The 25229-nt window shown below is 49.4% G+C and overlaps 1 protein-coding gene across 2 annotated transcripts in view; it reads left to right on the plus strand.

Annotated features, from left to right (window-relative positions):
• The first annotated feature begins 299 nt into the window (after positions 1-299).
• Positions 300-25229, plus strand: part of MYH10 (myosin heavy chain 10) — an 87151-nt gene continuing 62221 nt past the window's right edge. Inside the window, exons 1-3 of one of the 2 annotated variants that reach the window (XM_063176026.1) lie at positions 300-338; positions 2827-3204; positions 13944-14100. In XM_063176026.1, the coding sequence (XP_063032096.1) occupies positions 2860-3204; positions 13944-14100 (502 nt within the window). In that variant the 5' untranslated portion in view covers positions 300-338; positions 2827-2859. Of the gene's footprint in view, positions 339-2367; positions 2387-2826; positions 3205-13943; positions 14101-25229 lie in introns of those variants that run through there. The other variant, XM_063176027.1, reaches the window with a different exon arrangement.

Here is a 25229-nt window from a genome sequence, read left to right on the forward strand (position 1 = left end):
CGTGGCGATCGCCGAATCAGAGCGGCGCTGCGGGGTGACGAGAGCCAATGGGCGCTGAGGGGGCGGGGCGCGACGCGGGGGCGGGCCGGCCCACGGCGTGCGGAGGTTGCTATGGCTGTGGCCGGAGAGCGGCCGCGGCGCGGACCAATGGGAGCGCTCAGAGCCGCTGACGGACGCAGCTGCGGACCAATGGTCGTGCGGCGCTCGGCGGCGGGGGCGGGCGGTGCGGCGGGGGGCGGCGGGGCCGGCGCGGCGCTAAAGGAGCGCGGCGGGCGCGGGGCGGAGCGGGCGCGGCGGAGCCGGCGGGCGGCGGGCGGGCGGCGGCCGGCGCTGCACAGGTGAGCCGGCGGGGCCGGCGGCGGGGCCGCGGCACCGGGAGGGGGGCGGTGGCTCGGCGGGGCCCGCCCGTGGCGGGGATGTGGCGGGGGCGGCGGGCCCGGCACACAAAGACCCCCTTGTTGGGCCGCCCGCCCGTGCCGCCCTTCCCCCCGCTGCCGGTGCCGGCCCCGGCCGCGAGAGGAGGGGGCCGTTCCCGGCCGTTTTCGGCCATTTTCTGCCTTCCCCGCGGGCCCCGGGCGGGGGGCGCGGGGCCGCGGCCGCTGCGGGCGCAGCCGGCCCGAGCCGCGGCCGCCTCTTTGTCCTTCGGGCCCGGCGAGCGGCAGCGCGGGGCGGCCCCGGGGCGCTGCTCGGGCCCGGGGCTGCCCGCCGGCCCTGCCCTGCCCCGCCGCGCCCCCCGCCCCCCTTTTGTTCACAACGTGTCCGATGGTTTTTCTTGGTTTTGGTTTTTTTTTTTTTTTTTTTTGCCTTTATTCGCACGTCGTCTGTTGGGAGTGCTGGATTCCTGCATGATAAATGTGCTCATTTGTGTGTTTCATTTGAATGCCATTGTTAGCGGAGCAGCCCTGGCTAGGGAGAGCTGCAGCTTGCCTTGCTTCTGCAGAGGGTCTTTTGTGCTGGGCTTTGTGGGGCTGGGAGCCCGGCTGGGGGAATGACCCTGAAGGTGTTAGTGCTGCCCGAGGTTTGGGTTTAGCTCAGAACTGCTCTCAGTCACTCACACCGTTGGTGTGTGACTGGTGCGTGCACTCTTCTATGAATGCGTTCATCTCCGTCTGCACCCTTTAATTCCCTTGGGTGCAATGATGGTTCATTTCGCTGTATGAGCTGTATGTGACCTTCAGGTTCCAGGCCCCTTGGTGTGTAAAAGCGGAGTGCTGGCTGCCCCGGGCTGTGTCTCACCTGCCTGGCACCGCTCAGGAGCTCACACCGAGGGCCATTGGCTCGCCAGGGTGGCATTGCCGTTCCAGGGCTTTGTTAGACCTTGGGCTGGAGCCTGGCACGGTGGGGACAGTCACCTTTCTCACGTGGGTTTCAGAGCTCGTCTGTTTCATCTGTCGGTTTCTCCAGCCAAATGTGGCATTCATTGACTAAACCGTCAGTTTCCTGGCGGAGGAGCCCAGCTATCGCTTAGAGGTGTGCCCTCGACGATTCCATCTTTGTTCATGGAAATTTTCTCTGAGAGGCTCTTCTAAAATACTTTAAATGTTGAGTCATCATCTCTTGATTTGAATTTAGCCATCTGTGCTAAGGGATCTGCTCCTCACACCTCTAAAGGGTTCAGTGACTTCAAGGCTTGCTTTGCACTAAAGTTGGACAATGTAACAAATATCTCTGCTTTAGCTGGAGACAAAATTATCCTGTTTAATTACACGTTCTTCTCGGGAGGGTTGGGTTGCAGAACTTCCATCGGGGCGCGTGCCATAGTAGGAAAGGTGACAAATGCAGTTTGGGAACCTCCCTGGCTTTGTTCCCAAACTGGCCTTTGGGTTACCTGCTGGGAAAGGATTCCGTAGCCAGTGTGGAGTTCTTCAGCAGGGAAGGTGGTGTGTGTTACAAACCAAGACGTTTAAAATCCTGAGGTCCAGGGGTCAGGCTTTACCTTGGTGCTCTGTGGGCAGCTGCAGCTGGATCTGGCAGCCCCAGGAATCGTGGCTGTGATGGCAGGAACCTCTCTGGGTAGAGGCAGCTAGGTAAAATGAGTGTGCAGGGGCTCTTGTCAGTCAGTGGTTTTTCTCTCTGCTTCAAATTACCCATGGAGCTGTTGGAAAATCCAGCATCATTCCTTGCAGTGCTTTGAGCCTGGAGGTAAGCTTGAGATCTGGAGACATTTTTTGGAATATGGTGATGTCAGCACTCAGGACTGAGAACGGGAGCAGGCTGTAGAAATGCAAAGCTTTTCAGGGAGAATATGAGCAAGGTTTAGCTGCCTGCATGGCTTGCAGAAACCCAAAGTGTCCCAAGTTCTTGTCTGTAGCTGAAAATCCATTTTTAAAACTCCTCCTTGCTGCCTTCTGGTTTTTGCAGCAGAATCCACTGAGCAGATTTATGGGTTTGTATCTATCTCTGTATTTTTGTTTTTCACTGTTCCATCACAGCTGAGTTTACTGCCAAGCTCCTGCTCTGTTTGCTCTCGTTCCTTATCTAAGCCCAGCACACAAGTGTGTGCTTTTCTTGCTGTGCTGTCTCTGCCTTGCTGCTGCACAGCTGGAACCCTGCTGGCTGTCTTGCACTGGGTTTGGGTGGCACTTGACAGGTAACTGAGCTTTGTCTGCGCTGGGTTTGGGTGGCACTTGACAGGTAACTGAGCTGTTGTGTGGCACAGGTGTGTGAGCAGAGCCTTGGTTGTGCAGCAGCTCCTCCAGGCTGGGAGCGATGCCTGGTGCTGCTTCTCCCAGAGCAGGAGCTGGTGCTGGAGCAGGAGCTGGTGCTGGATCACTGGCTTGTGATGCTGTGTGTAACGTGCTCCTTGCTTTCCCCTCTCTCTGGCAGGGTGACTGGGAGCAGAGCCCTTCTCTTGCCGGGATGGCGCAGAGGTTGGGCCAGGAGGATCCGGAGCGCTACCTCTTCGTGGACAGGGCTGTCATCTACAACCCTGCCACCCAGGCTGACTGGACTGCCAAGAAGCTGGTGTGGATCCCCTCGGAGCGCCATGGCTTCGAGGCAGCCAGCATCAAGGAGGAGAAGGGGGACGAGGTGTTGGTTGAACTGGCGGAGAACGGGAAGAAGGCGCTCGTCAATAAAGATGATGTTCAGAAGATGAACCCTCCCAAGTTCTCCAAAGTGGAAGACATGGCAGAATTAACCTGTTTAAATGAAGCCTCTGTATTGCATAATTTAAAGGATCGCTATTACTCTGGGCTCATCTATGTAAGTAGTAATTATGGGATCCATTCTGGGTGCTAATTCAGCTGACCTTGCCTGATTGCCATCCCTGCTGTCAGAGTAGGTCCTGGCTTTGATTTTGGCAGCCTAAATACTTTGTATCCCCAGCATTTGCATGAGTCCAAAGTCTTTTTCCGTGCTGTGTACAGGTCAAGAGTTCTGTCATAAAACAAATAATACATTTCTGTGAGCATCTTCCAGCCACAGAGTGTGCCATGGCAGCTGGGGGAGGGTCTGCTGTGCTGCTCCTTGGAGCACATGCCTCCTGCTGAACTGATCCACTGAGCAGTGGCGAGTGGCTTCCTTGAGCTGAGGGAGGTGACAAACCCTCGCTTTGCTGGATTGCTGAGGTTAACTGCTCATGTGAATGAGCACATCTCTTGTTTTAACTTGCTGTGTGTTAAAAATGGCAATAAGAGGCTCTGCTGGTATTTAAAATATGAAGTTTGGGAGTACTGCGAGTGCAAAATGTCTTTTTGGAACTGAATATCAGCCTAGTGGCCAGGAAGGGATGTGTTCAAGGGCTTAAAATAAACCAATAAGATAAAGCTTGTTTTTTTCCAGTGGTTTTGAAGCACTGATTGAGCATCTGGCTTATCAGCATCTTGCTCTGGAGTTGGGAATCGCAGTGGCCTTGGTGCTGTGTCTGACCCTGCTCCTCCCCTGGGCTCTGTCCCAGGTCTGTGCCTGCATCAGAGGCAGCTCCTGCTCTCTTGTCAGCCTGGCTGCACAGTGACTGTTGGGTCAGGGAGTCAGGAACAGCTACAAGGAGACTTTCTGTCTCAAAAGACACTGGAACATCTGCTTAAATGCTTGCTTCACTTTTTATAAACACTTCATTTTATTTAGTCCTGATAGTTGGCTCATATTCCCCTCCATCTGGGGATTAGGGGGTACATTTTTAGCTTGACCCTTGATAGTATTTGGACTTATTAAAATTATGTTCAACTACAAAGTGTTTTTTCTGTATTTGTGTGTTGTTGTCAGCTTCCTCCTCCAAGGCCTTACATCAAGGTGCTCATAGCAGAGCTGGGTGAAAAATACTTCTGGAATGATTCCTGCATAAGGAAACTAATGGCATAATTAATGGATTGAAAATCAAAAGTAAACATGTTGATAGGTCAAAAGTTTCCAGTCTATGTATCAATCCTAATTATGGCTGTTAGGAAATTCATTACAATTATTATAGCCCTATTTCATGATGGAAGTTAAAAACCTGCAGGCCTTGAATGTCACAGCAAGCTCTAGCGCAGGGCCTGCAAACACAGGCCCAGGTGTTTGTCGGGGTGCTGGCACACAGGGCACGAGATGTCACTTTGGGTCTGACAGTTCCCCTGGCTGCCTGGCTGCTCCTGCATGTGGGGTTTGTGAGGTCCTGCAGGTGCCTGACCTTATTCCCTTCCCAAAGGGTTCGTCCTGCTCTGCTGGGGCACACTGGAGCTTGTTCCTTGTGTGATGCTCTGCCACAGGGGGGTCACTGCATGTGGGGTTTGTGGCCTCCCTGCCCAAGCTGGGAGAGCCTGGTTGGGCTGAGAAGCTCCAGCATTTGTTGGGCTTTACTGAGTTACAGGGATGTTGCTGGAGGATGCTGCTCTTCCCAAGAGCCCTGGTTCAGTGCAGCTGTAACACTTGGCTCCTGGGCTGAGGTGTAACCTGGCTTGCTCGGTGAGGGTGTGCAGCAGGGCGGTGTGGGGTGTGGGGGGGACTGGATGCTGCAGGGATTCACAGGCCAGAGGGACTCTGCAGGAGCTTGAGCTGCTGGGGGCTCTCTGTGGCATCCCTGAACTTCATGGATGTGGCACTGCTGCTGCTGGCACAAGCCAGAGCCATTGCCCACATTCCTGTTTGCCTAATGTAAGGAAAAGAGCCCAGGTGAGCTGAGCTCAAGTGAGTTCTGGTGGTTTGGCCGTGCTGACAGGAGCTGGTTAAAGCTCTGCTTGGATTTCCAGGTTGTACTCCCATAATAACCAAATGAAAATTGTGTATTTTGGTGTTGGTCTCAAGCAACTGAGGTGCAGGTGGTGAATCTGATCAGGTCTCCTGGAATTTCCCAACAGGCAGCCCGGAGTGTTGCCTTTCTAGGAAGTGAAAGATGCAAGAATGCCGAGTGAAGCAGACTGGCCACGTGTTTCCTGTCTGTCCCTAGAAAGGAAAGGAGCGAGCTTTGGGTGGCTGCAGTCATCTGGCTGTGATCTGTGTCCAGGAACAGGAGGCTGACTAAGGCCCACGGTGCCCTGGGCACTGATGCTTCCTCCAAGAGTTTCATGTAACATCCAAGTAGGGGTGGCCAGCAGTTTCTGGAACTTGCAGCATCTCTGCTGCCTGCCAAGCGTGGTGATCTCAGGCTCTGAGCACCACTGCTGAGCTGGGGGAGGTGAGCAGAGTGGAGAACATGGAAGGTCAGGGATTGTGAAGGCATGGTGTGACTGCTTGGTCCAGTCCCTCTGGGGTCTGCTCATGGCAGCACAGAGCATGGAAAGGAGCAGGATTGTACAAGAATGCTGGGAAAGGTGGTTGGAATGTCAGTTATGGTAATCCCAGTTTGATTTGGAGATGAAATAACTTGCTTGCTCCACTTCAACATCATCTATTGCATTGGTTGTCACAAGGTTTATTTGGAGTGTTAGTGCTGTTTCTGTGAAGGTAGAGCCACCTACAGCAGGTAGTTTGGTTGCTTTTTTATTGTTTCTGCCTTTGCTTGGGATTTTCACTCTCCCTTGTGTTTCATGGCTGAACTTCCCCAAGTCCTGTGCTTTTTCTAGGGATATCAATGTTTCTTACCTATCATTTCAGTCACTAATGCTCTGAATTGATCTTCACATCCTGCTGGAGTGGGTTTTACTTCCTGTGAATGCTTGTGAGTGTTGATTCTCCAGTTCAAAACTGAGCTGCTGCGGCTGCCCTGCTTTGGAGTGGCCACCTTTAATCCTGGCTTCAGGCTGCATTAGTGACATCCCTCAGCTGCAAATCAGGAGCTGGAGGTGGTTCACTGGGAGGGCACCCAGGAGGAATACCCACAGGCTTAGGAGGCCATTTGAAGATTTGGAATAAACATGATTTTGCTCAGACTGGTTTTATGGTGCTTCCTGAATATCCTTATCCCATGAACTGAGTTCCAGGTGACTTTCTGGGGGTGTTGCTTTAAGAAAGGAGCAGTTCTAGTAGAGGTTTTCGCTCACTGGAGTCTGTACCCTGGCTGAGGAAACATTTTTATTCTTGTAAGGCCTGCATGTCAAATGCCACTGTGGAGGTTTTTAGATATCAGCCCTAGAGCTTGGTTTGTGCTCAGGTTGTGTCTGCAGAACATGATTTCATGGGGAAGAAGCCTTTGGGTCACAGAATGAGATGGAGAAGTGAAATCCACTGGGAAGAGGTGAGGGTCCCTCAGCCCAGCATGCTGCTCTTTCAGGATCACACTTAGTTCTTTGTCACAAGCTGTGACAGGCATTAGGTGACACTTTACCCAGCAATTTAAAGCTCTTTTGATGGCCAGAAAGACTCTTCAGTCCTGCTTTTAAAAATGTATTTTAAATTTAGAAACATCACCTTATATACTCCTGTGGAGAAAAATTTCCAGTCAAAGCCAATGGGTCTCTCATGGCTGTGCAGGTTTGGCACAAAGTTCTGATTCTGCAGGGACTCCAGGACGTGAGCTGCAGCTGGCTGCTGTTAATGGTCTGACTGGTGAGTGCAGGTGAACATGGAGCACTTCTGGGGTAAATGCACATTTCCCACTCCCTGGGTCTGTAAATTTGAAGCCTGATGCTCTGGCAGGGCACAAGTCTACCCTGTGCACTCAGAAGTTCCCAGTGCAGTGAGATGGGATGAAGGAATTGCTCACACACAGGGTATAATTAAGCTTAGGTATTAACCAAGGTATCCCAAATTCCATGTACTTTATAGTGATTTATTTTAAAACCATTGCAGTTGCCACATCTGTGGTAGGCCCAGCTTTCCTGGATAAGCCCTTGCCCCCAGGTGCTTGTGTGGCTTTGTGATAGCCCCAGAGATCATTGCAGCTTCTCCTTAACTGCTTCCTGCCCCATTGAGCCAGAAGGACTGAAATGAACAGAGAATTTCTCACATGGTGACTGTGCCAGTGTCCAGATGGTCCCTTGTGACTGGAGGGGGCTGTGGGGAGCCCTGGGGGGCTCAGGTGGGGACAGGTACCCACGGTGTGTGTGCTGTGGGGTGAGTCAGGTTGGAGTGAAGAGTTCTTGAGGAAGGACAACAAGCTGGTGAAGCTTGGGGAAAGGTTTAGATACAGCTTCAGAGTCCCCCAAGCTCCAGTGAACTGTGCATTATCTTCCCTTCTCACTCCCCCATGGTTTTTTTTTTAAGCCAAGAGTTTTGAAAAAGCGTTGGAAGCTGTTTGTGTGAGGCTTTGAGTTCCTGGAAGCCTCCTGCTGGTTCTGCTCTCCTGGCACAGGGCTGCTGTGCTTTCTGTGCACCAGTGAAGTAGAAAACGTGCTCAGTGTTGTGCAAGTAAAGCACTGCAGCAGGTATTTGTTGGTAATTGCAACTGTTACCTCTGTAATGAGTCTGTAGCCCTGTTATTTCACTTCTGAATGTACTTTCTATTTTATTGTAGTAGGAGAGGGAAGGAATGGAGCCGTGGCACAGTCCCCAGCTCCAGAGCCTGCTGTGGGTGGCAGCTCTTACAGCCCTGCACTGGAGGAGCTGTCTTTAAGCTGTTCCTTCTGCTAAGCTGCTGCCTCCTGTGAGGCCTGAGTGTAACCTAGAACAATCTCTGCTATTATATAAGCATCTGTGTTCTAATTGCTTTAATTTTCCTGCTGGTCCAGTTGGGAATGTTTCACGTTACTGAGTGTCAAAGATTGGTATTCAAGGAAACCTGCAAGAAATGGAGTTTGTTACTTAATTCTCTTTCCTACCACAAGCCAGTCACTGGATCTGATACCCAGCATGTGGCAGAAGAAGTGCTGGGGTTCACTGGTGGAACTGCTTTGGCACAAGAACTTTTATTTATGTTGACTCTGATTTTTGGAAGACTCATAAATGTGCTCAAGTTGAGGGAGCTGTGTGCAGGGTTAGAAGTGTCTGGGGGGACTGCAAGGAAGTGAATTAGGCAAGCAGAGGTATGAGTAAGGGCTTGTTCTTGTCAAAGTGTGTTTCTGTAAAAAAGGGTGGGTAAAAAGGAGCAGCAGTTTGCTCTGTTCTGTCCTGTGCAGGTGCTCGGGGGGCTGCATTGTGCTCAGGACACCCTTCCAGCCCTGTGCCCGGGTCAGAGCTGCTGCAGGGCTGTGTGTGGGGCAGTCAGGCTCTGACATGCAGCTCTCCAGGAGCCTGGTGGGTGGATTTTAATTCTCTTGTGGCCCTGCTGCAAGCTCAGCTCGTGTGTTAGCTCTGAGCAGTGCTGAGGCAGTTTGAGCCCAGGCTGTGACCCTGAGTGTGTCTGTGTGAGAGGAGGAGCTGGCAGGGCAGGGCACTGTTGGGCTGGGGGTTCTCTCTGAGCACATCACCTGAGGGCTGTGAGTGTGGAAACTCAGCCCTGCTGAGCCTCTGCTCAGCCCCAGCTCTGCAGAACATCCACAGACACATCATCTATAGTGTGGGCTCGGCTTTTCCATTCCTGCCTGCTGGGTGTGTTGGGTTCCTTCTCTTTCTCACTCTCCTGCTGGACTGCCCTGAGTGGATCTGTGGCTGACCTGAGCTTCCCAAGCTGCTCCTTGCCCTTGCTGAGCACCCTTTGATTCCAGTGCTGTGCCCACCCCAGGACACAGCCTCACCTTCATCCCCTCTGGGGAAGAGGAGTCCCTGCCCTTCTTTATGGCTTGGCTTAGGTAATTCCAGGGAGAAAAGGTGAGAAGGTGTGAGAAAACCATGTCTAGGTCAGGCAACTCAGCTTGGAGTGTGAAAGGTGAGTCTGTAACCTCAGGAAGTGAAAACCAGACAAAGAAAATGCTCTGTTGGGGCAATTTATCAACTGGAGAGTGAGCTCCACTCCCTTAGTTATGGGATAAGGCTTAAAGCAGTGCTGGGCTAGGCATGGCTGGTTTCTGTTTCAGCTAATAATGAGAGCTGGCTAGATGCTTACTTCAGCTTAATTATTTATGTAGTAATAGAGTGGATCTGTCACTTTTCATATGTGAAGAATTGCAGATAAATATTAAACCTGTATTTTGGGGTTAGATCACCACACTGGTTGTTTCAGTGCCCAGCTGTACCTGCATGGTGCTGGTGTCTCAGTGCTGCTTTGAGGAGGCCTCTGCATGGCTTGGCAGAGCAGAGGTGGTTTCACCTTGGAGTAACTCCCCCTGTTTGCCAGTTGTTCACTCCCTGCCAGGCTGCAGGGATGGAGTGGGGTGTGAAACAGGCCAGTGCCAGCATCCTGAGCTCTGCAGGTTTGGACAGCTTACCAGAACCCAAATTACTGCATGATAAACTACTGGATACAGGCTGGAAGCATCTGGAAACCTTCAAGCTGCACATTTAGTGTCCTGGAGGGGAGCTTGTATAACCCAGCCCTCAGTCAGAGTGTCCTTTACTGCTGGTGTCTGGAGCCCTGCCTGCAGAGTGCATTCCAGCTGTCCTGTCCTGTGCTGGGCTGGTGCTGGCTGTTCCTGAGGCAGGAATGTGTTCCAACAGCTGATCCATCAGCTCAAGGTGAATCAGCATCTTTGCTTGCCTTTCAATTCTTAATGTGCTCATCCACCTCTGTCAGCTGAAAAATGAATGAGGGCTGGTTCTCCCTCCAGCCTGGGCTGTTACTGGAGCTCACCCAGCTGATGCCAGCTCTCATTCCCACCTGACTATTCCATCAGAGTGCACAGGATAGAGTTCATTCAATGGGTGTCCATTTGTTAAACAGATGTGTGTGTATTGCTGATAATTTCTCCTGGGGCTGCTCATCAAGAAGCTTTTTTGAGGGGTTTTAAACAGTCCCTACTGTTCATGTGTTTGGTTTCCACGCACAAAGCCCTTTCCTGCTTTTTTAGGCACGGTGATTCACTGTGAGACTTGCAGTTATAAAACAGCTGTGGAAGATTTTGGTACCATTTGCTCCCTCCCAATTAAATTTGGCTCATTAGAAGCATCCTTTCTGTGCTTCTGTGCCTGCCAAGCCATGAAGCCAGCCCACCAATATGTTCATGTATTGCTTGCTGCAATAGATGACAGTCAGGAAATTGGGAAAATTCAATTCCATCTTCCTGTGAATAAATGAAGGCAGTGCGGGGTGGTGCTGGTTTGGGCAAGGTCTCATTTTGAAATTCTGCAGGGAAACAGCAGGAGAGGGAACTGGTAACACATTCAGGAGATCAGGGTGCTGCATGCAAAGAGCTGCCATGGCGCAGAGGGATAGTCTGGGATCCAAGCATCTCCTTTAGATTTAGTTTCAAATAAATGAACCCCAGCACTAACAAAATGTAGAATTTTGTGCTTCATAACTTCTAATTCAGCCCTGTTCAATACAGAGCTTCTTCAATTAACCCTTTCCAGTTGCCCAGGTATTTGTTGGCCTTCTCTGGTTTGGTTATGTTGGGCTTTGCTTATTCCATTCCTTCCAGGTTCACAGGTCCATCAGCTGCTGCTGCAGGAGATAGCTGGACAGGCTTCCAGGTTAGGTGTTATCAATAGAGGTTTGTTAAGTTTATGTTTCTAGGTTATTAATTCTTTATGTAGCTAAAATAGTAACATTTACTCCATGTTTGTGCTGGGGAAATAAACTAAAGATGCCAAAGCAACTGGGGGGAGGAGAGAAGGATCATCTTCAAAGAATTGCTTTATCCCATCACTTAATTTTTTTTTAAATTTTTTACCAGATCAATTTATTTATGTCTAGGCAAGGGCAGTGATTCTGGGGAAAGAACAACAGCTTTCCTTTGGGAACATTAAATGCCAAAACAAAGTCAGAGTTCTGGATGAACCTGCAGAGCAGTCAAGGTTGTGTTGGGAGGGGGTCACCAATGCAGGTGAGTTTGCAATAATTCCCTGAGAGCTTTGGGAGTTCTGTCCTTGCTCAGGTGAGCAGCAGCAGCCCAGCAGGGAAATGGCCAAACTCTGAGGATGAGGAGCAGCAGCCCAGCAGGGAAATGGCCAAACTCTAAGGCTCAATGAGTGAGGAGCAGCAGCTCAGCAGGGAAATGGCCAATCTGTGAGGATGAGGAGCAGCAGCCCAGGAGGGACATGGCCAATCTGTGAGGATGAGGAGCAGCAGCCCAGGAGGGACATGGCCAATCTGTGAGGATGAGGAGCAGCAGCCCAGGAGGGACATGGCCAATCTGTGAGGATGAGGAGCAGCAGCCCAGCAGGGGAATTGCCAGTCTGTGAGGCTCAGTGGGTAAGGAGCAGAGCAGAGTGAGCATCCAGACCCCTCCTGGAGGACAGAGCCCTGCTGGCCCCAGCTCCTTGTGGTGCTTTGCACTGCTCAGGGCTGTGCTGGGACAGCTCTGGGATGGACTCTGGCCCTGGGAATTCCTCTCCCAGCTCCCTCCTGAGCTGTGCCTGCACTGGAGGAGCACAGGGGAGGTGCTGCTCCCTGGCTCTGAGCTGTGATTCTGTGCTGGGCTTGGCAAACCTCTTCCTTCTTCTGGTTGCCCTGTCTGGAAGGCTGGGCTGGAACCAGGCTTGTGGCATTCTCAGAGCCTCTGTGTCACTGCTGGTGGTGGCAGAGGGATGTGGGTGACCTCAGCTGGGCACAGGGAGGCTGCTGGGAAGGGGTGCCTCTGTTGAGCAGCTAATTGACTCCTTGCATGGCTGTAGCAAGCTGTTAACATCACTGTCCTGCCTTCCCTCCCTTCCCCAGGGAGCAGGAATGGATTTGGGCAGGGAAGTGCTGCAGTTTGCAGCCAGCTCTGGGTGACATTTGTCTGCAGCACTATCCAGGTCAGTCAGGAGGGGCAGGAGCACTGATGCTGGCAGGAGGGACAGTGGTAGGAAAGAGGCTGGGGAGGAGCTGCCCACCTGCCAAGAGCCCCATGTTATGTTGAGTTAATGACTGATAAGTTGTTCTTTATGCTTGGCTCGGTTGCCCTGATAAGATGTGTTTCCTTTCTTTTGAGAAATAAATACCTTGTTGGGGTGGCAAGGCCCTGCAGTTATCATCCAGCAGATCTCACCAAAGCAGAGGGAGTATTTTCCTGCAAGGACATAAGATGTCCCCATGTCAGGACACCTGGCTGAAAACCAAGTTCTTTTTCTTTGCTGATGGTGCTGCTGGACTCAGTTCAGAGAACACCTTCTGCCTGTCTTGCCAGAGGCTGGTGGAGCTGTAGAAAGGACAGGGGGGCGCCTTTTCCTCCAAATAAAATCTTTTATACTTACAAGGGAAAAAGGAGGCAGACTGCAGCAGAAATACTTTTTAAAATGGACAAATGTTATATCCTGGGTAACCTGCTGTGTACTCTGGCCTCTCAACAGCTGTTAAAGCTTTCTGTTTATTCTCCCCATCCTTTTTCTCCTCTCAACATGCAGAGGTAAGAAATTTGGTTTTCCTGACATTCAGAAGGGTATTTCCTATTTTTGCCAAACCTGATCTCTGTTGCTCCCTTCTTGAGCTGGTAAAGATGGGAATTTCAGCAGTGATCAAAAGGAACTGAGCATTTGAGGAGACAGCAGTGAATGGAGAGATTCTGCTTTCTTCAGAGCAGTCAGGGAATGGAGAGATTGGATATTCTGCTTTCCTCAGAGCAGTCAGGGAATGGAGAGATTGGATATTCTGCTTTCTTCAGAGCAGTCAGGGAATGGAGAGATTGGATATTCTGCTTTCCTCGGAGCAGTCAGGTGTGGTTGCTGCTGGAGGGGCTGTGGCCAAGCAGATTCCTTGGACAGGGAGCACCCAGGAGCTGTGCTGTGTGCAGGGAGTGGTGTCAGAGCCCCTGATCCTGGGCTAGTCCAGGCTCCTCTGTCCTCCTCCTAACCCAGTGTCTGTGGCTGCCTGTGCTCCTCCTCCTGCCAGGGCTGTTCTGTCATGGTTCCTCAGGAATAACTGCAGGAGCAGGGATGGAGTTTGCTGCAGGAGACTGCTTGGGTCACAGGGAAATGCACCCTGCGGGCACTGCTGGGCTCAGTCCTGTGGCACTCGAGGCATTTTGGCTGATCAGAAATGTCTCAGTGAAATCACCAGTGTCCAATTTGTGTTCCTTGACGCTCTGCTTGTCCACTTGTGTGCAGTGTCAGCTCTGCAGGGAGGGTGTGAAACATCTGTAGGGCAGATCTGTCCTTCAGCTGGGCTGGCAAGGGAGGGAATGAGCCCTCTGTGGGATGAAAAGGGCTGATGGCAGGAAGGATGGACAAGTATGAGACAGGACAGCAGAAATTATGGTGGTTTGACATAAGCTCTTCCCTCATCTAGATTATTTACCAGAGCAATGGATATTATCAGTTCCTTCAAAATGAAACTAACTTGGAATGCACATTTTACTGAAGGAGGTGAACATCAAAAGGTGTCCATAGAGCTGGAGCTTGGCAAACGGAAGAGAGATTTAAATGTCTGTGGGAAAGAGATCAGATACTCCTCTTCAAATTTACCTAGCCTTATTATCTTTAAATTACTTTTTATGCAGGTAATTAAAGAGCCTTTTAAGAGAACTAGAAACCAATAATTTGAATATAGCATGTTCTTTGAGTTGCTCTACAAAAAGCACCTCAATTTTGTTTTAAGATAAATATTCTAGAACCTCTGAAAAGGCTTTCTGTTCTTTACGACTTTATTTCAATACTGTTTACTAACAGAAATGTTTGTTATTTTTTTCTTTTCCCAGACCTATTCAGGGCTGTTTTGTGTAGTCATAAATCCTTACAAGAACCTCCCAATTTATTCAGAGAACATTATTGAGATGTACAGAGGGAAGAAGCGCCACGAAATGCCACCGCACATTTACGCCATCTCCGAGTCTGCCTACAGGTGCATGCTGCAAGGTAAGGAGCATCTGGGCTTGGACACTGCCTGGCCACCCCTCAGTGTCCCTGCAGCTGGGGTTTGCCATGTGCAATTGGGGTTTTAAAGAGGGGAGAGAACCAGGTTTGTAACTCACTGAGATGCACCAGCACAGCCGGGCTGGGCCATTGCTGCTCTGGGACTTGTGGCAGAAATACTTTGTTCCTCAAAGAAAAGAGCTAATTGCATGCCCAAAGATGTTGTGCACTGGCTCTGGATGAAGGAGGAGTGAAAGAGTGGGGTTGAAAAGGCAGAAAAGGCAGTGCTATAAAAGTGCTGGTGTTTGGCAGCTGCCAGATAATCCGAGGTGACAATGCAACAATGGGGGCTTGAGTTCAAAAAGGGGTCAGGGAAATAGTTAACCTGGAGGAATTTCTGTCTTTTTCTCCTGACTGATGTGTGTCTGTAGCAGAATAGAGTGAGTTCGTGGAGGGCTCATGGTTTGAATTTTGGCTTTAAGGCTGTGCTGGACAAACATGAAAACTGAATCTGACGTGACAGAAACGAGCACGTGCTGTTGAACTCACACACTTGCTTTTCTGACACAGGATTTTGGAAGCACAGCTCATTCCAGCACTGATTCCTGTTTAGGGGGCTGGTGGAGGTGTGGGGACAGCAGCATGTTGTGTGTGTAACCAGCTTGATCTGCACACCTTGCTGTGTGTTGTGCTGTAGCTGAGTTTGGGCTGGAAGGAGGGGAAGAGCTGTTTGACCTACTTCACACAAACTGAGGGAAAGCTGTTTCTGCTGGCAGGTTAAACCATTTAATTGTTAACTTTTGGTTTTTTAGACACTTTAAATACATCAGGCAAGTCTTTGTTTCTTGATTTGTGACTTTGTCTTTAGAGCTGCTTAATAATCAACTGCAGGTTGCTGAGTGTCCTTTCACCTCAGCAGAGCTGTGCCAGCAGAGAGGTGATGCAGGGACAGGCAGGGGAGCAGCAAATTGGGGCCACCAGGAGTTGTTCTGCTTCCCATGGATACCTGGGGCTCTGTTTTCATGTGTTTTTGTCAAAGAAACTCTGACTTCTTGACCAGAACAACAACCTCTAACAGCTCAGATCAGAGCACCCCTAATAAGTGCATGGGGAATAATAGCAGGGCAAACCTTAAGATTTATTTTAAGGAGTTTATTGTAGCAGTCTCAAGTGAATTGTGATTAAGTGCTTCCCAGTCTGAAAGCACCTCTTGAAATGGTCTCAAGAATGCACTGAAATGTCCTTGAGCCAAATGTCCTCTAATAAAGTAAGTCAATGTCAGCAATCACCACACTCCGGGTTGCTCCATATATTTGCTCACATACCCTGCTGGAATTCATTTGTATCTCTGGAGATCCTGCTACATGCAGAAATGTTACTATTTTTGGAAGGTGGAATTAAAATAAATGCACATAGTGATGTATGTTTGGTTACAGTCCTCTTTTCTTTCCTTCTGATGCATGGAGGTTTATATTTTGTATTGAATCTCTCTGTGCTTGCTTTTTGGTTTTGATAGCCTGAGTTCTCATCTGAACTAAGGCGTAGCTTGGAATAAGAGTGGATGAAACCCATGGAATGGAATCCATTATTTAGGGAATAACTTGTTTAAGGGTAACAAAATCTGTGTTTCCAGTGCCCTTCACCCGTATGGAGCCACTCCCTGTTTGTTTTAGGCAGCATTTGCAGGAGTTGGTGAATCTCCCATTGATGATTTGTCTGCACAGCTGCATTGCAGGGATAAATAAAAACTCCATCCCAGGCGTGAGTGCTGGTGAGGGGGAGCAGTGAGTGTTTGTGCCAGGTGGAGTGGGGGGCTCTGCCACTGACCCTGCTGCTTCTGTGCCTCCAGGGCCCCTGCTGCAGAGACCCTTCAGGGAACTTTGTCTCCATGTAAATAAAACTTGCAGCTACAACAACCAAGGTTTTGTAGTCGTTAGAGCACCAAATAATATTTGTCTAAACAGTAACACGTTATTCAGTTTGTTTCTGGTTATCAGTGGCAACACAAGGTCAGCTACTGAGTGTGCCCAGGGCTTGGTGAGGATGGGTTTTCCCTATCAAGTATTTAACACAGTGTGCAAAATGTCTCTCATTACTCCTAACTCTGCCCTGTGTTTCAGTCAGCACTCAGTCTTCGATGCAACAGAGAATCTGTGTCAGGAAGTTTTGCCTGGTAGAAATGTGTCTGTAACCATTAGCTGGGTTAATCAAAACTCTTCAGATTAGTCATCAGAGGTGTCTGCAAGCATTTATGTGCAGCAGAATCCTTGGCCGGGGTGCTGTTGCTGACAAGTTACTGACACATGCTTGTAAAAGTGTTGCAGTGCAGTTCCTGTGTGTTCTGTGCACATAGCTGGGGTGGTACATACAGATAGAGGAGTTTTTCCAGGATTATTGAAGTCCTGCTTCTGCTGCTGCAGCATATCCACAGGTTCCTTTTGATAGGAATGGCTGCTGTGTTTCAGTGTTTGACGTCTGAAGTTTAATTATTAGGATTCAGACCTGAAATTGAAACCGTAGGAATGCAATTTCTTTGGAGAATATGACCTTCCCCTAATAGAAATATCCTGGCCACTAATCTAGATTAATGAAAGTGGTTGGCTGGATTTTCCTGGCCTGTTCAGTGGTATTTTGTGCAGTATAATCATGTTTATTTTCCTTGCAGCTAATCACAAACTACTCATTTCCAGGTGTTTGTGAGCTGTTTACTGTGATTAACAGGATACCTGGACCTGAGCTGTGACTCTGAGCAAGCTGATTCCTGAAACCACAATTTTACTGTGCTGAGAGTTGGGCACAGTGAGTAAAGTGTTACTCAGGCTCTCAGTGCTTTCATGCCTCTAATTCAGAGCATGGAGACTCACAGCTCAGTTTCCAGCTTCTGCTTTGCTGAGGTTTTGTGTGTTTAAATAAGAAAATGGAGATTTTCATTTAGATTATGAAAGCAAAGGGTTTTCTGGTCAGCAGAACTGGTGTGTGTGCATCTCCATAGTTATTCCTTGTGTTGAACATTGCTGGAACACTCTGATTTTTCCTGAGCTGGGAATACAAAGGAATCCCTGCAGTTCTCCATGTGTGCTGTGGTGGAAGAGTGTGTGTGGAAGCATTGCTGCCTGCCAGCCATCAACCCCTGCTCTGTCCTTCGCCCCCTGAATAATTTCCTATTTGGGGGCACCTCCTGCCCCCCTGGCTGCCCCGGCCAGCCCTGCCTGTGCCCTCTAGGGAGGGAGGAATGGCTGGAAATGAGGGGCAGTGCTTGCCAAAGACAGAGGGCAGGGGCTGGGGGAAGAGTCTGACACACAGAATAGATCTGAGAGCCCACTTTGGAGGGGATGGACTCCCCAGGCACACAAAAGGATTTCTGGGAGGTGCAGGGTTGCTCTCCATGGCTGAGTGTTGCAGATGAGCAGGGATTTGGGGCAGGTTCTGCAGGGAAAAGCAAACTCGGGCAGTGCAGGGTGTGCTGAGTGCTGCCCTTGCAGCAGCAATTGCATTAAAGATTGAGTTGAAGGAGCTCTTGTTGGAGACAGGCAGGGCCTGGGCTGCATTCTAGTTGTGCCAGTCAGGGTTTCTCTTCAGGAAAAGCCTCATTACCCAGTGCCTGACCGCAGCAGATAGTAACCTCCAGTTCAGCTTTCCAGACTGGATTTCCCCTCTCTTTCCCCCAGTAATTATTTTTCAAAGTGCTGTGGTGGTAGGGTGTTACTTCACAGGTGGTTTAGTGGATTTCTGCTGCACCTTCCCTTCATTTCCCTGAGGGGGAGGAGGTGAAGCAGGGAGTACCCATGGCCAGGGGTGATGGGCTGGGCTGGCCCCACACAGCATTGCTGACATGATCATAAGGAATTGCTGTCCTAATCCCTGGGACAATGTTGACCTTAATTCTGCTTGGTTATACAATTTGCAAGCCTTGCTAGTGTTCTTCAGTCCTGCCCAAAATTATGGGCCATGAAAATTTGCCACAGAGCAGGATTTTCTTTGAGAAAAAATGAATTTTCTAGGGCTGATAGGGCTGTGACAATACTTTACCTGCAAGGGTGATTTGATTGTGCAAAAGCAGCACTCACAAATTTTCCTCTAGTGCTTTTTCCACAGCTGACTTTCTCTTTTCCCTCTTCCCTTCCAGTTTTCCCACTGGATTTCAGGAGGAAGTGTGGCTTTGTTTTATTGTGCCCGTTTATTCAGTGACATACAAGTGCTTCAGAGGAAATACTGAGGAAAACTTGTTGACTTTTTGCTGCTAAAGCCCAGCTTGGCTGTCAATATTACTCTTGTATAATTATGCTTAGTCTCCTTTTTATCCTGTTTCCCTGAGGACATCTTGATGAGCACCAAATTAGCACTGATATTTTAGGCCTGCCTTTAATCCTGTTGCAGAGAAGGTTTATCGGAAACAGCCTCAGAGGGGAAGGGAACACTTGGTGTTGGAGGAGCCAGAACTGCCTACAGGTGCAATGCTTCTGCCTTGAAAACATCTTCTTGAGCTATATTTGTAGTGAATCTTGATTTAAGTCCTCCCTTGGGGGCATAGCCACCCCCAGCTATGGAAGACAAGAATTGAAAGTAAAATAAGACAATTTTTTTCTTTTAAAGGTCTATTAAATCTATTAAATAAAAATGAAAGGGGGAAAAATTGCTCTGAGACTGGAAAAGTTGGAAGTGATGGTTGGTGTTCTCTGTTGTGAGGAGCAGATGGAACCTGATAAATGTGCCATTAATGTTCTTGGTGTTTTCATTACATCTTGACTTCCCAAAAGGGTCCCCAAGGCCTTTTAAGGAGTTACAGAGTGCAGGATGATGATCCCAGCAGAACTGGCTGCTTGGTAAATGTCATGTGAAGGATTTATAGGTCCCTTTATGGTTACATTGAGAATTCTGGGCTTTCACTTGGTCCACTCAGGCAGGTGTGGAATATAAATGCTCAGGTGACGACACCATTAACATCCAGATTGCTTGTACACCTCCAGGAGTGTCACATGCAGTGTGTGCATGGCTGAGTGCAGGGGGATTCCTGAAGCAGGAAACACAGTAGAAAAAACTGAAATCCATCATGCTGGAAGTCTCCTGCCTCATTATTTTTGAATTTGAAGTAGAATGATAAATACTTCTGTCAGCTGAACTTGTTTTGCAATATTTCATCTCCTTCCCCTCACCTTTGTGTTCTGGCTGTTGGTATTAAACCTGTGGGATTCAGGGGCTGGGAGTTGTCAGGATTGAAATTACTGCACCTTGCTTGGCCAGCTGTGAATGGCAGCAGGTACCTACTGAGCTTACACAATCTAGTTCTAGAAACTGCATTTTAAACTTTTTTTGTTATTGTTGGAAAAGTTTTAGTGCTCTGCTGACCTTTGTCCTTCTCTGTGTCAAAATGTGACTGGGTCCCTGTTTATTGTTCAGCTCAAGGTTGGGCACTTAATTAGCAATGATGACACTTTAAGTGCACAGCTCTCTCTGAAGGCTTAATTGCTTGGAAGTTGACATCTTTTTTATGTAATTTCAGTAACTTTGTTGTATTTACAAATGTCACAAGGGTGACAATTGTTACATAAGGAATTTTTAGTTTCCTTGGTGCCTGGGTTTTCTTCCCCCTCCTGAGGTGCAGTGCTGCAGTAGATGAGCCACTTCCATGGGCTTTTTTGGTTGATATTCTGAGCAAGCAGAGATTACTTTAATTTTAAAACTTGCTATGCAAGCTGGCCTTATAATTGAATTGTGACTGTGCCTACAGACAGGAATTCAAGGCTAAGTGCTCCCAACTTGGGAAATCATTCATGAGATGAATCATTTTGTGCGATCACTCAGTCAGCACCTGCTCCTGCACCAAAGCTTTCCTTTAAATTAAACTCCTTTTATTTCTAGGTAGTTGTGAAATGGCTAATTTGCTCCTGCTTGGCCCAAGCCTGGGATGACAGGCACAAGCAGCAATGCCTTGATGTAACAAAACCTCCAATGTGCTCTAATCTCGGCAGCAGCAGCATGAGAGCTGTGCTGGGCACAAAGCTGGGGTTTGTCAGAACTGCTGCATTCCTGGGCTGCTGAACTGGGAGTGCAGCTGTACTGCCACTGCCAGCACTTGCTGCAGCTCCTTTTTCCTCCCCTTCCTCTTAAATTTGTTGGCTTTTGGCAAGGGAGCAGCAGAGCAGGGTTTATCCCTTGGCCAGTGGGGAGAGGTGAGGGCTGCTCTGTCCTGCTCCTTGTCCTGGATCCCAGCAGCACAATTGCCAATTTCTGTCTTGGTGCATCTCCAGCCTCCTCTCACTTGTCCAGGATTGATGCTCTCAGGTGTTCCTGGCAGGCTTTGGAGCCTTCCTCAAGGACTCAGGGTTGAAAGGTGTTGTGCATCTGTTTTAGAGAAGAAGGGGAATAAAAGCTCATGGCTTTCTGGTCACCCGTGGCCATTCAAATTCATCCTGTTCTAGGGCTTTTTCAAAGCCATCAGATGGTGTGGAGAACGAAAATGCAGAATTAAAAGCAGGAAAAAAATAGATGTCTACCTCTTTATGTGTATCTGCTGTGAATTTGCTCAGGGAAGTTCTTGCAGCAAATTGGGGGAAAATAGCAGGAAATCATTCTCTGAAGGGTTAGTAAATGGAAAATACTGAAAATAGAAAATTTGCAAGAACTAAATCCTTGATCTCAGAGATGGAATAGCTGATGGACTGTGCTGCACAAAAACATTTGGCAGCAGAGCAGCCAGATGAGAGCTGCTGGAGCCATCTCTGAGGGTCCTGCTCAGAATCTGGAGACCCCTGTGCTCATGATGAGCTTTGCAAAAGCAGTTTGATAAAACGGCTGTAAGCAGTGTGAGGAAAGGCCTTCATATGAGCAGAGAAGTGGTTAAAGATTGGTCAATCCTTCCCATTGTTTTGTGCTTTTTATGGTTTGGGAGTTGCTGCTGCAGACCCTGGAACCTGCATTCCTCTGTTTGTGCTTTTTGTGCATGAGCATCTTGGGAAAGATGAATTCCCTTGGTAATGCTGGGGCTGCTGCTGCTTGAGCAGGAGCTGAAGGGATGAGGGGGTCTGGGGACATCTAAAAGCAGCAGTGGCTGTAAATCAGGTAGAGAGTGGGAAAGGGATCCATCTAAGAAACATTTTTGCCATAGACTGGACACATTTTCTTTCTAATACATACAATCTTTTCATAATACATACAATCAATCTATAATAACGTAATACTTTTAGAATACATAGACTTAGAATGCCAAGCACAAACACAGGTGAGAGCCCACATGCAGAGCTGCCTCCAGCTCAGACAGGACCTGGAGCTGCTGGAGCCAGGCCAGGGGAGGCTCCAGGTTGATGCTCTGAGGACTGGAGTTATTCAGCCTGGAGAAGAAAAATCCCTGGGGAGTCCTCAGAGCCCCTTCCAGTGCCTCAAGGGGCTCCAGGAGAGCTGGAGAGGAACCAGGGATGGCGTGACAGCACATAGGGGAATGGGTGTAAACTGCCAAAGCAGAAGTTTAAATTAGAGATTAGGAATGAATTGTTCCCTGGGAGGGTGGGGAGGCCCTGGCACAGGGTGCCCAGAGCAGCTGGGGCTGGCAGTGCCCAAGGCCAGGCTGGACAGGGCATGGGAGCAGCCTGGGACAGTGGAAGGTGTCCCTGCCATGGCAGGGGTGGAGCTGGAGGATCTCTAAAGTTCCTTTTAAATGTGCACTTTCTACAGCCCTGCTTTGAGCAGAGAGGAGATGGAACAGGAGACATTGAAAGAACAACCAGAATGAACAAAACTCCAGTAAGGAAATGACCACTCAGGTCAGATGTAACAGGAGTCTGACTCTGAAGTGGCACAGGCAGAGGGAATGGGGAGCCTCTCCATCCTTCTCTTCCTATGCAGGAACAATCATTACTTGAAATTTGCAGATAATGTGTCCAAAACAGCAAAAAGAAGCAATTTTTTTAACAGCAGAGCTAAACTCTGTGCCTCAGGATGTAGTGGGGGCTTAAAGCCTGGGTGAGGAACACATGGACAGGAGTGCATGGATGAGGAAACTGCAGGAACACATGGACAGGAGTGCATGGATGAGGAAACTGCAGGAACACATGGACAGGAGTGCATGGATCAGGAGCACGTGAACAGGAACACATGGATCAGGAAACTGGAGGAGGATTTGGTGGCTGCCATGAGTGTCCATGGCAGGAGGATTTGGTGGCTGCCATGAGTGTCTGTGCCTGGCCTTGCCCTGGGGGGTGATCTGTGCCCTGTGTGTGGCTGGACATAGCACTAAACCATGCCCTGCAGTGGCCCTGCTGTCACATTGCTGTCTCCCCAGGCTGTGGCTGGACACTCAGGGCACAGACCAAGGCATGGCCCTGCTGTCACACTGCTGTCTCTTCAGTGCAGTTGAGGTAGGATGAAGCAGCCTGGGAAGGAGGTCACTGCAGTGAGAGTTGCCAGTCCCCTTTGTTGAGTGGTCGGTGCTTGGTTGTTTGTTTGGAAAGGAGAAGAGCAGAAGTTAAACGAGTGAGCTTACATGGCACATCTTAAAGCTAAAGGGCCTCCTTGAGTCATTCTCTCAGTGGACAGTGTAATCTTTGTCTAAACAGAATTATTCCACATGGGAAGTAGAACAACTTAAGCAGGGCTGATGGAGAATGGAAACCACTGCTGTGCTGAGGCTCTGCAGTCCAAATAAACCCTGTCCAGCCTGTGGCTTGCCAGCTCCTACTAATCTTGGGTTAGTGCTAAACAGAATGCAAATAAGGGCTGAAATGTAAGTGTGGGGATGGCCTGTGTGGTTTTCATTTCTCCTGGGAGGGCTCCTTGTGTGAATGAAGGGTTGGAGGAAGGCAGGGATCTGCTCCCCTGTGTGCCCATGGCTCTGTGGGTGTCAGAGCAAGTCCTGGCAGCTCTGGCCAGGGCACTTTTCCCCTCTGGATTGTCTCTGCCCTTCAGCTGAGCTGCTGAAACCCCTGTGAGCCCCAGGGCACTGAGCTGGGCACTGTGGGCATCAGGAGCCCTCACCCAGCCCATGGAGCTCCCCTGGTTCTCTCCAGACTGCAGCTGCCCAGTGTGCTCTGCTCATCTCCTGAATCACAGCAGATCACTCTCCCCAGAGCTGCTGGGATTTGTTGGGTGAGCAGCACGTTACCCATGAACTGCTGTTCACAAACACAGCAGCTCTGCTGCAATTTCTGAATTAATTCTGCTAAAGATTCATTAATGGTCCTTAATAAAGGGAGGGAGAGACTGACAGTGAAAACTAAACTGTATTTGAGGTTCTTCCAACTTAATTAGGGCTAAAAAGTCAAACCAAGTGCCAGTTGTGGCTGCTGTGGTGGGGAATGCTGCATTGGGCAGGACAGAGTCCTGTTTGCTTTGTCCTCTCTGCTGACTCAGCCCTGGCTGCCAGGCTGAGCCCGGCACACTTTTCTGCTCAGGAATTTGGGGAATTTCGGGCTAATGTTGCAAATACCTCTCTCGTGATTTGTGATTTCTAAACCAGTCTCAGTTCCCAGCTGGGCCAGTCCCCCCAGGTTGGGGCAGTGCTGGGTGAGGGAAGAACCAGTGTGGCCACCTCGTGTGCTGGGACAGGCACACAATCCCTGTGTGTGGGTCACTGGAACAAGGGCAGGGTGAGCCAGGACTGGGCTTTGGGTGACCTCTGCTATGTATCCTGCTAATTATTAACCCCATGTGCTCAGCCAGCCCAGACCTGGAGCGTGGCTCTGTGATTTATCTCAGGAAGGGACAGAACCACATCCAGCCAGCAGGACAGACAGCATGCAGAGGAAAATGGTTCCTATTTGCAGGTTGTTATTGGTCCTTCCTCAAACCCAAGCACAAATTCTGGTAGATCATTCACTCTGGCACAGCCTTTCCTTTCCCTGTCCAGAGCAGTGATCAAATGCCACCCCCATTGCTGGAGCTGACATTTAAAAATTCCTGCTTTTTTGGGAGGTGGAGGAGGCAAGTTCTTTGGCATTTCTCAAACAGGAGAAATCAAAATCCTTGGCTTTCTAAAAGGAGCTCCGTGAAGGGAGCAGAGGGCTCTGTTTATTTATTTTAGGTGGTGTTTCATGCTCAGGTGCCACTCAGCCCACCCCAGGAAAAGCCTTTTTTCCCCCCCTTTTGAATAAAAGCTGTTGTTATTTTACCTTCCCAAATAGCAGAGACACCTGGAGTGTTTCCATCAGTGCTCCACCCCACAGTGAGGAGGCGTCTGACTGACCCAGCCCTGGAGATGCCCTGCAGCAGGGGCACGAGGGAGATGCTGGTTGTTAAGGGTGTGTGGCAGCAGGGGAAGTGCAGGAGGCTCTGGCTGTGCCTGTGCTGTGTCAGGCTGTGTGGGGACACCAGGTGAGCACAGGGCTGGAACTGCTGGGTGACTGAGGGCAGCCCTGTGGAGTGGCCTTTGGGACAGGGTTGATGGAATTGCCCATGGAGTGATGGCTGAGCAGTTTCAGTGCTCTGAGAGAAAAGTGTCTGAGCACTGATGGAGCAAAGCTGATAAATATTATTTGATAAATATTATTTTTCTAGGACTTTAAACCACTGGATACCCAGGAGGAGTAGGCTGCATCTGAATTTGGTATAAATTAATGTTACACCTTTTAGGAGAAATAATAATAATTTCTGGGAGTTCATCGCTTCACAGTTTCAAAGCAATAAGGGTTGGATGTAAAACCAATATATGAATGAGCTGGTGATGACAAGGCAAGAAGAAAGAAAATAAATGTAGTCTGAAGGTGCACCAAGAGAGATGGCTTCTCCTGGAGTGTCCTTGAGAATTTCTCCGTTCCAGAGTTCCTTTCAGCTGCTGGAAGGATAGTGCAGTGATCTTGCTCACCTTTCTAGGAGATACCTGTGGTGTTTCCATCCTTCAGTCACCTGAGCCCTGCCAGGGAGGGTGACAGTGACACTGCTGAGTGTGTCACGTCAGGTGCCTTGGCTTCAGCTTCTTTAAAACTTTAAACACTTGTAACTTGCTGGAATTTTGGTGTTAAAACTCAAAATATCAATTTTGTGTTATTAGCAAGTGTCCTGCTGCCTGCAGAGCTCCCTGGAGTGCTGGATGGGTCACTGGGGGCACAGTGCTCATTCCTGCAAACTGGCTTTATTTATTTATTCCTGCTCATTTATTCCTGCCCTGGCTTTGGGAAGCTGCAGAGCTGCACTGAGGAGGGTGA

The sequence above is a fragment of the Melospiza melodia genome, chromosome 24, assembly GCF_035770615.1.
Source record: "Melospiza melodia melodia isolate bMelMel2 chromosome 24, bMelMel2.pri, whole genome shotgun sequence".
In the NCBI taxonomy this organism is placed as follows: domain Eukaryota; kingdom Metazoa; phylum Chordata; class Aves; order Passeriformes; family Passerellidae; genus Melospiza; species Melospiza melodia.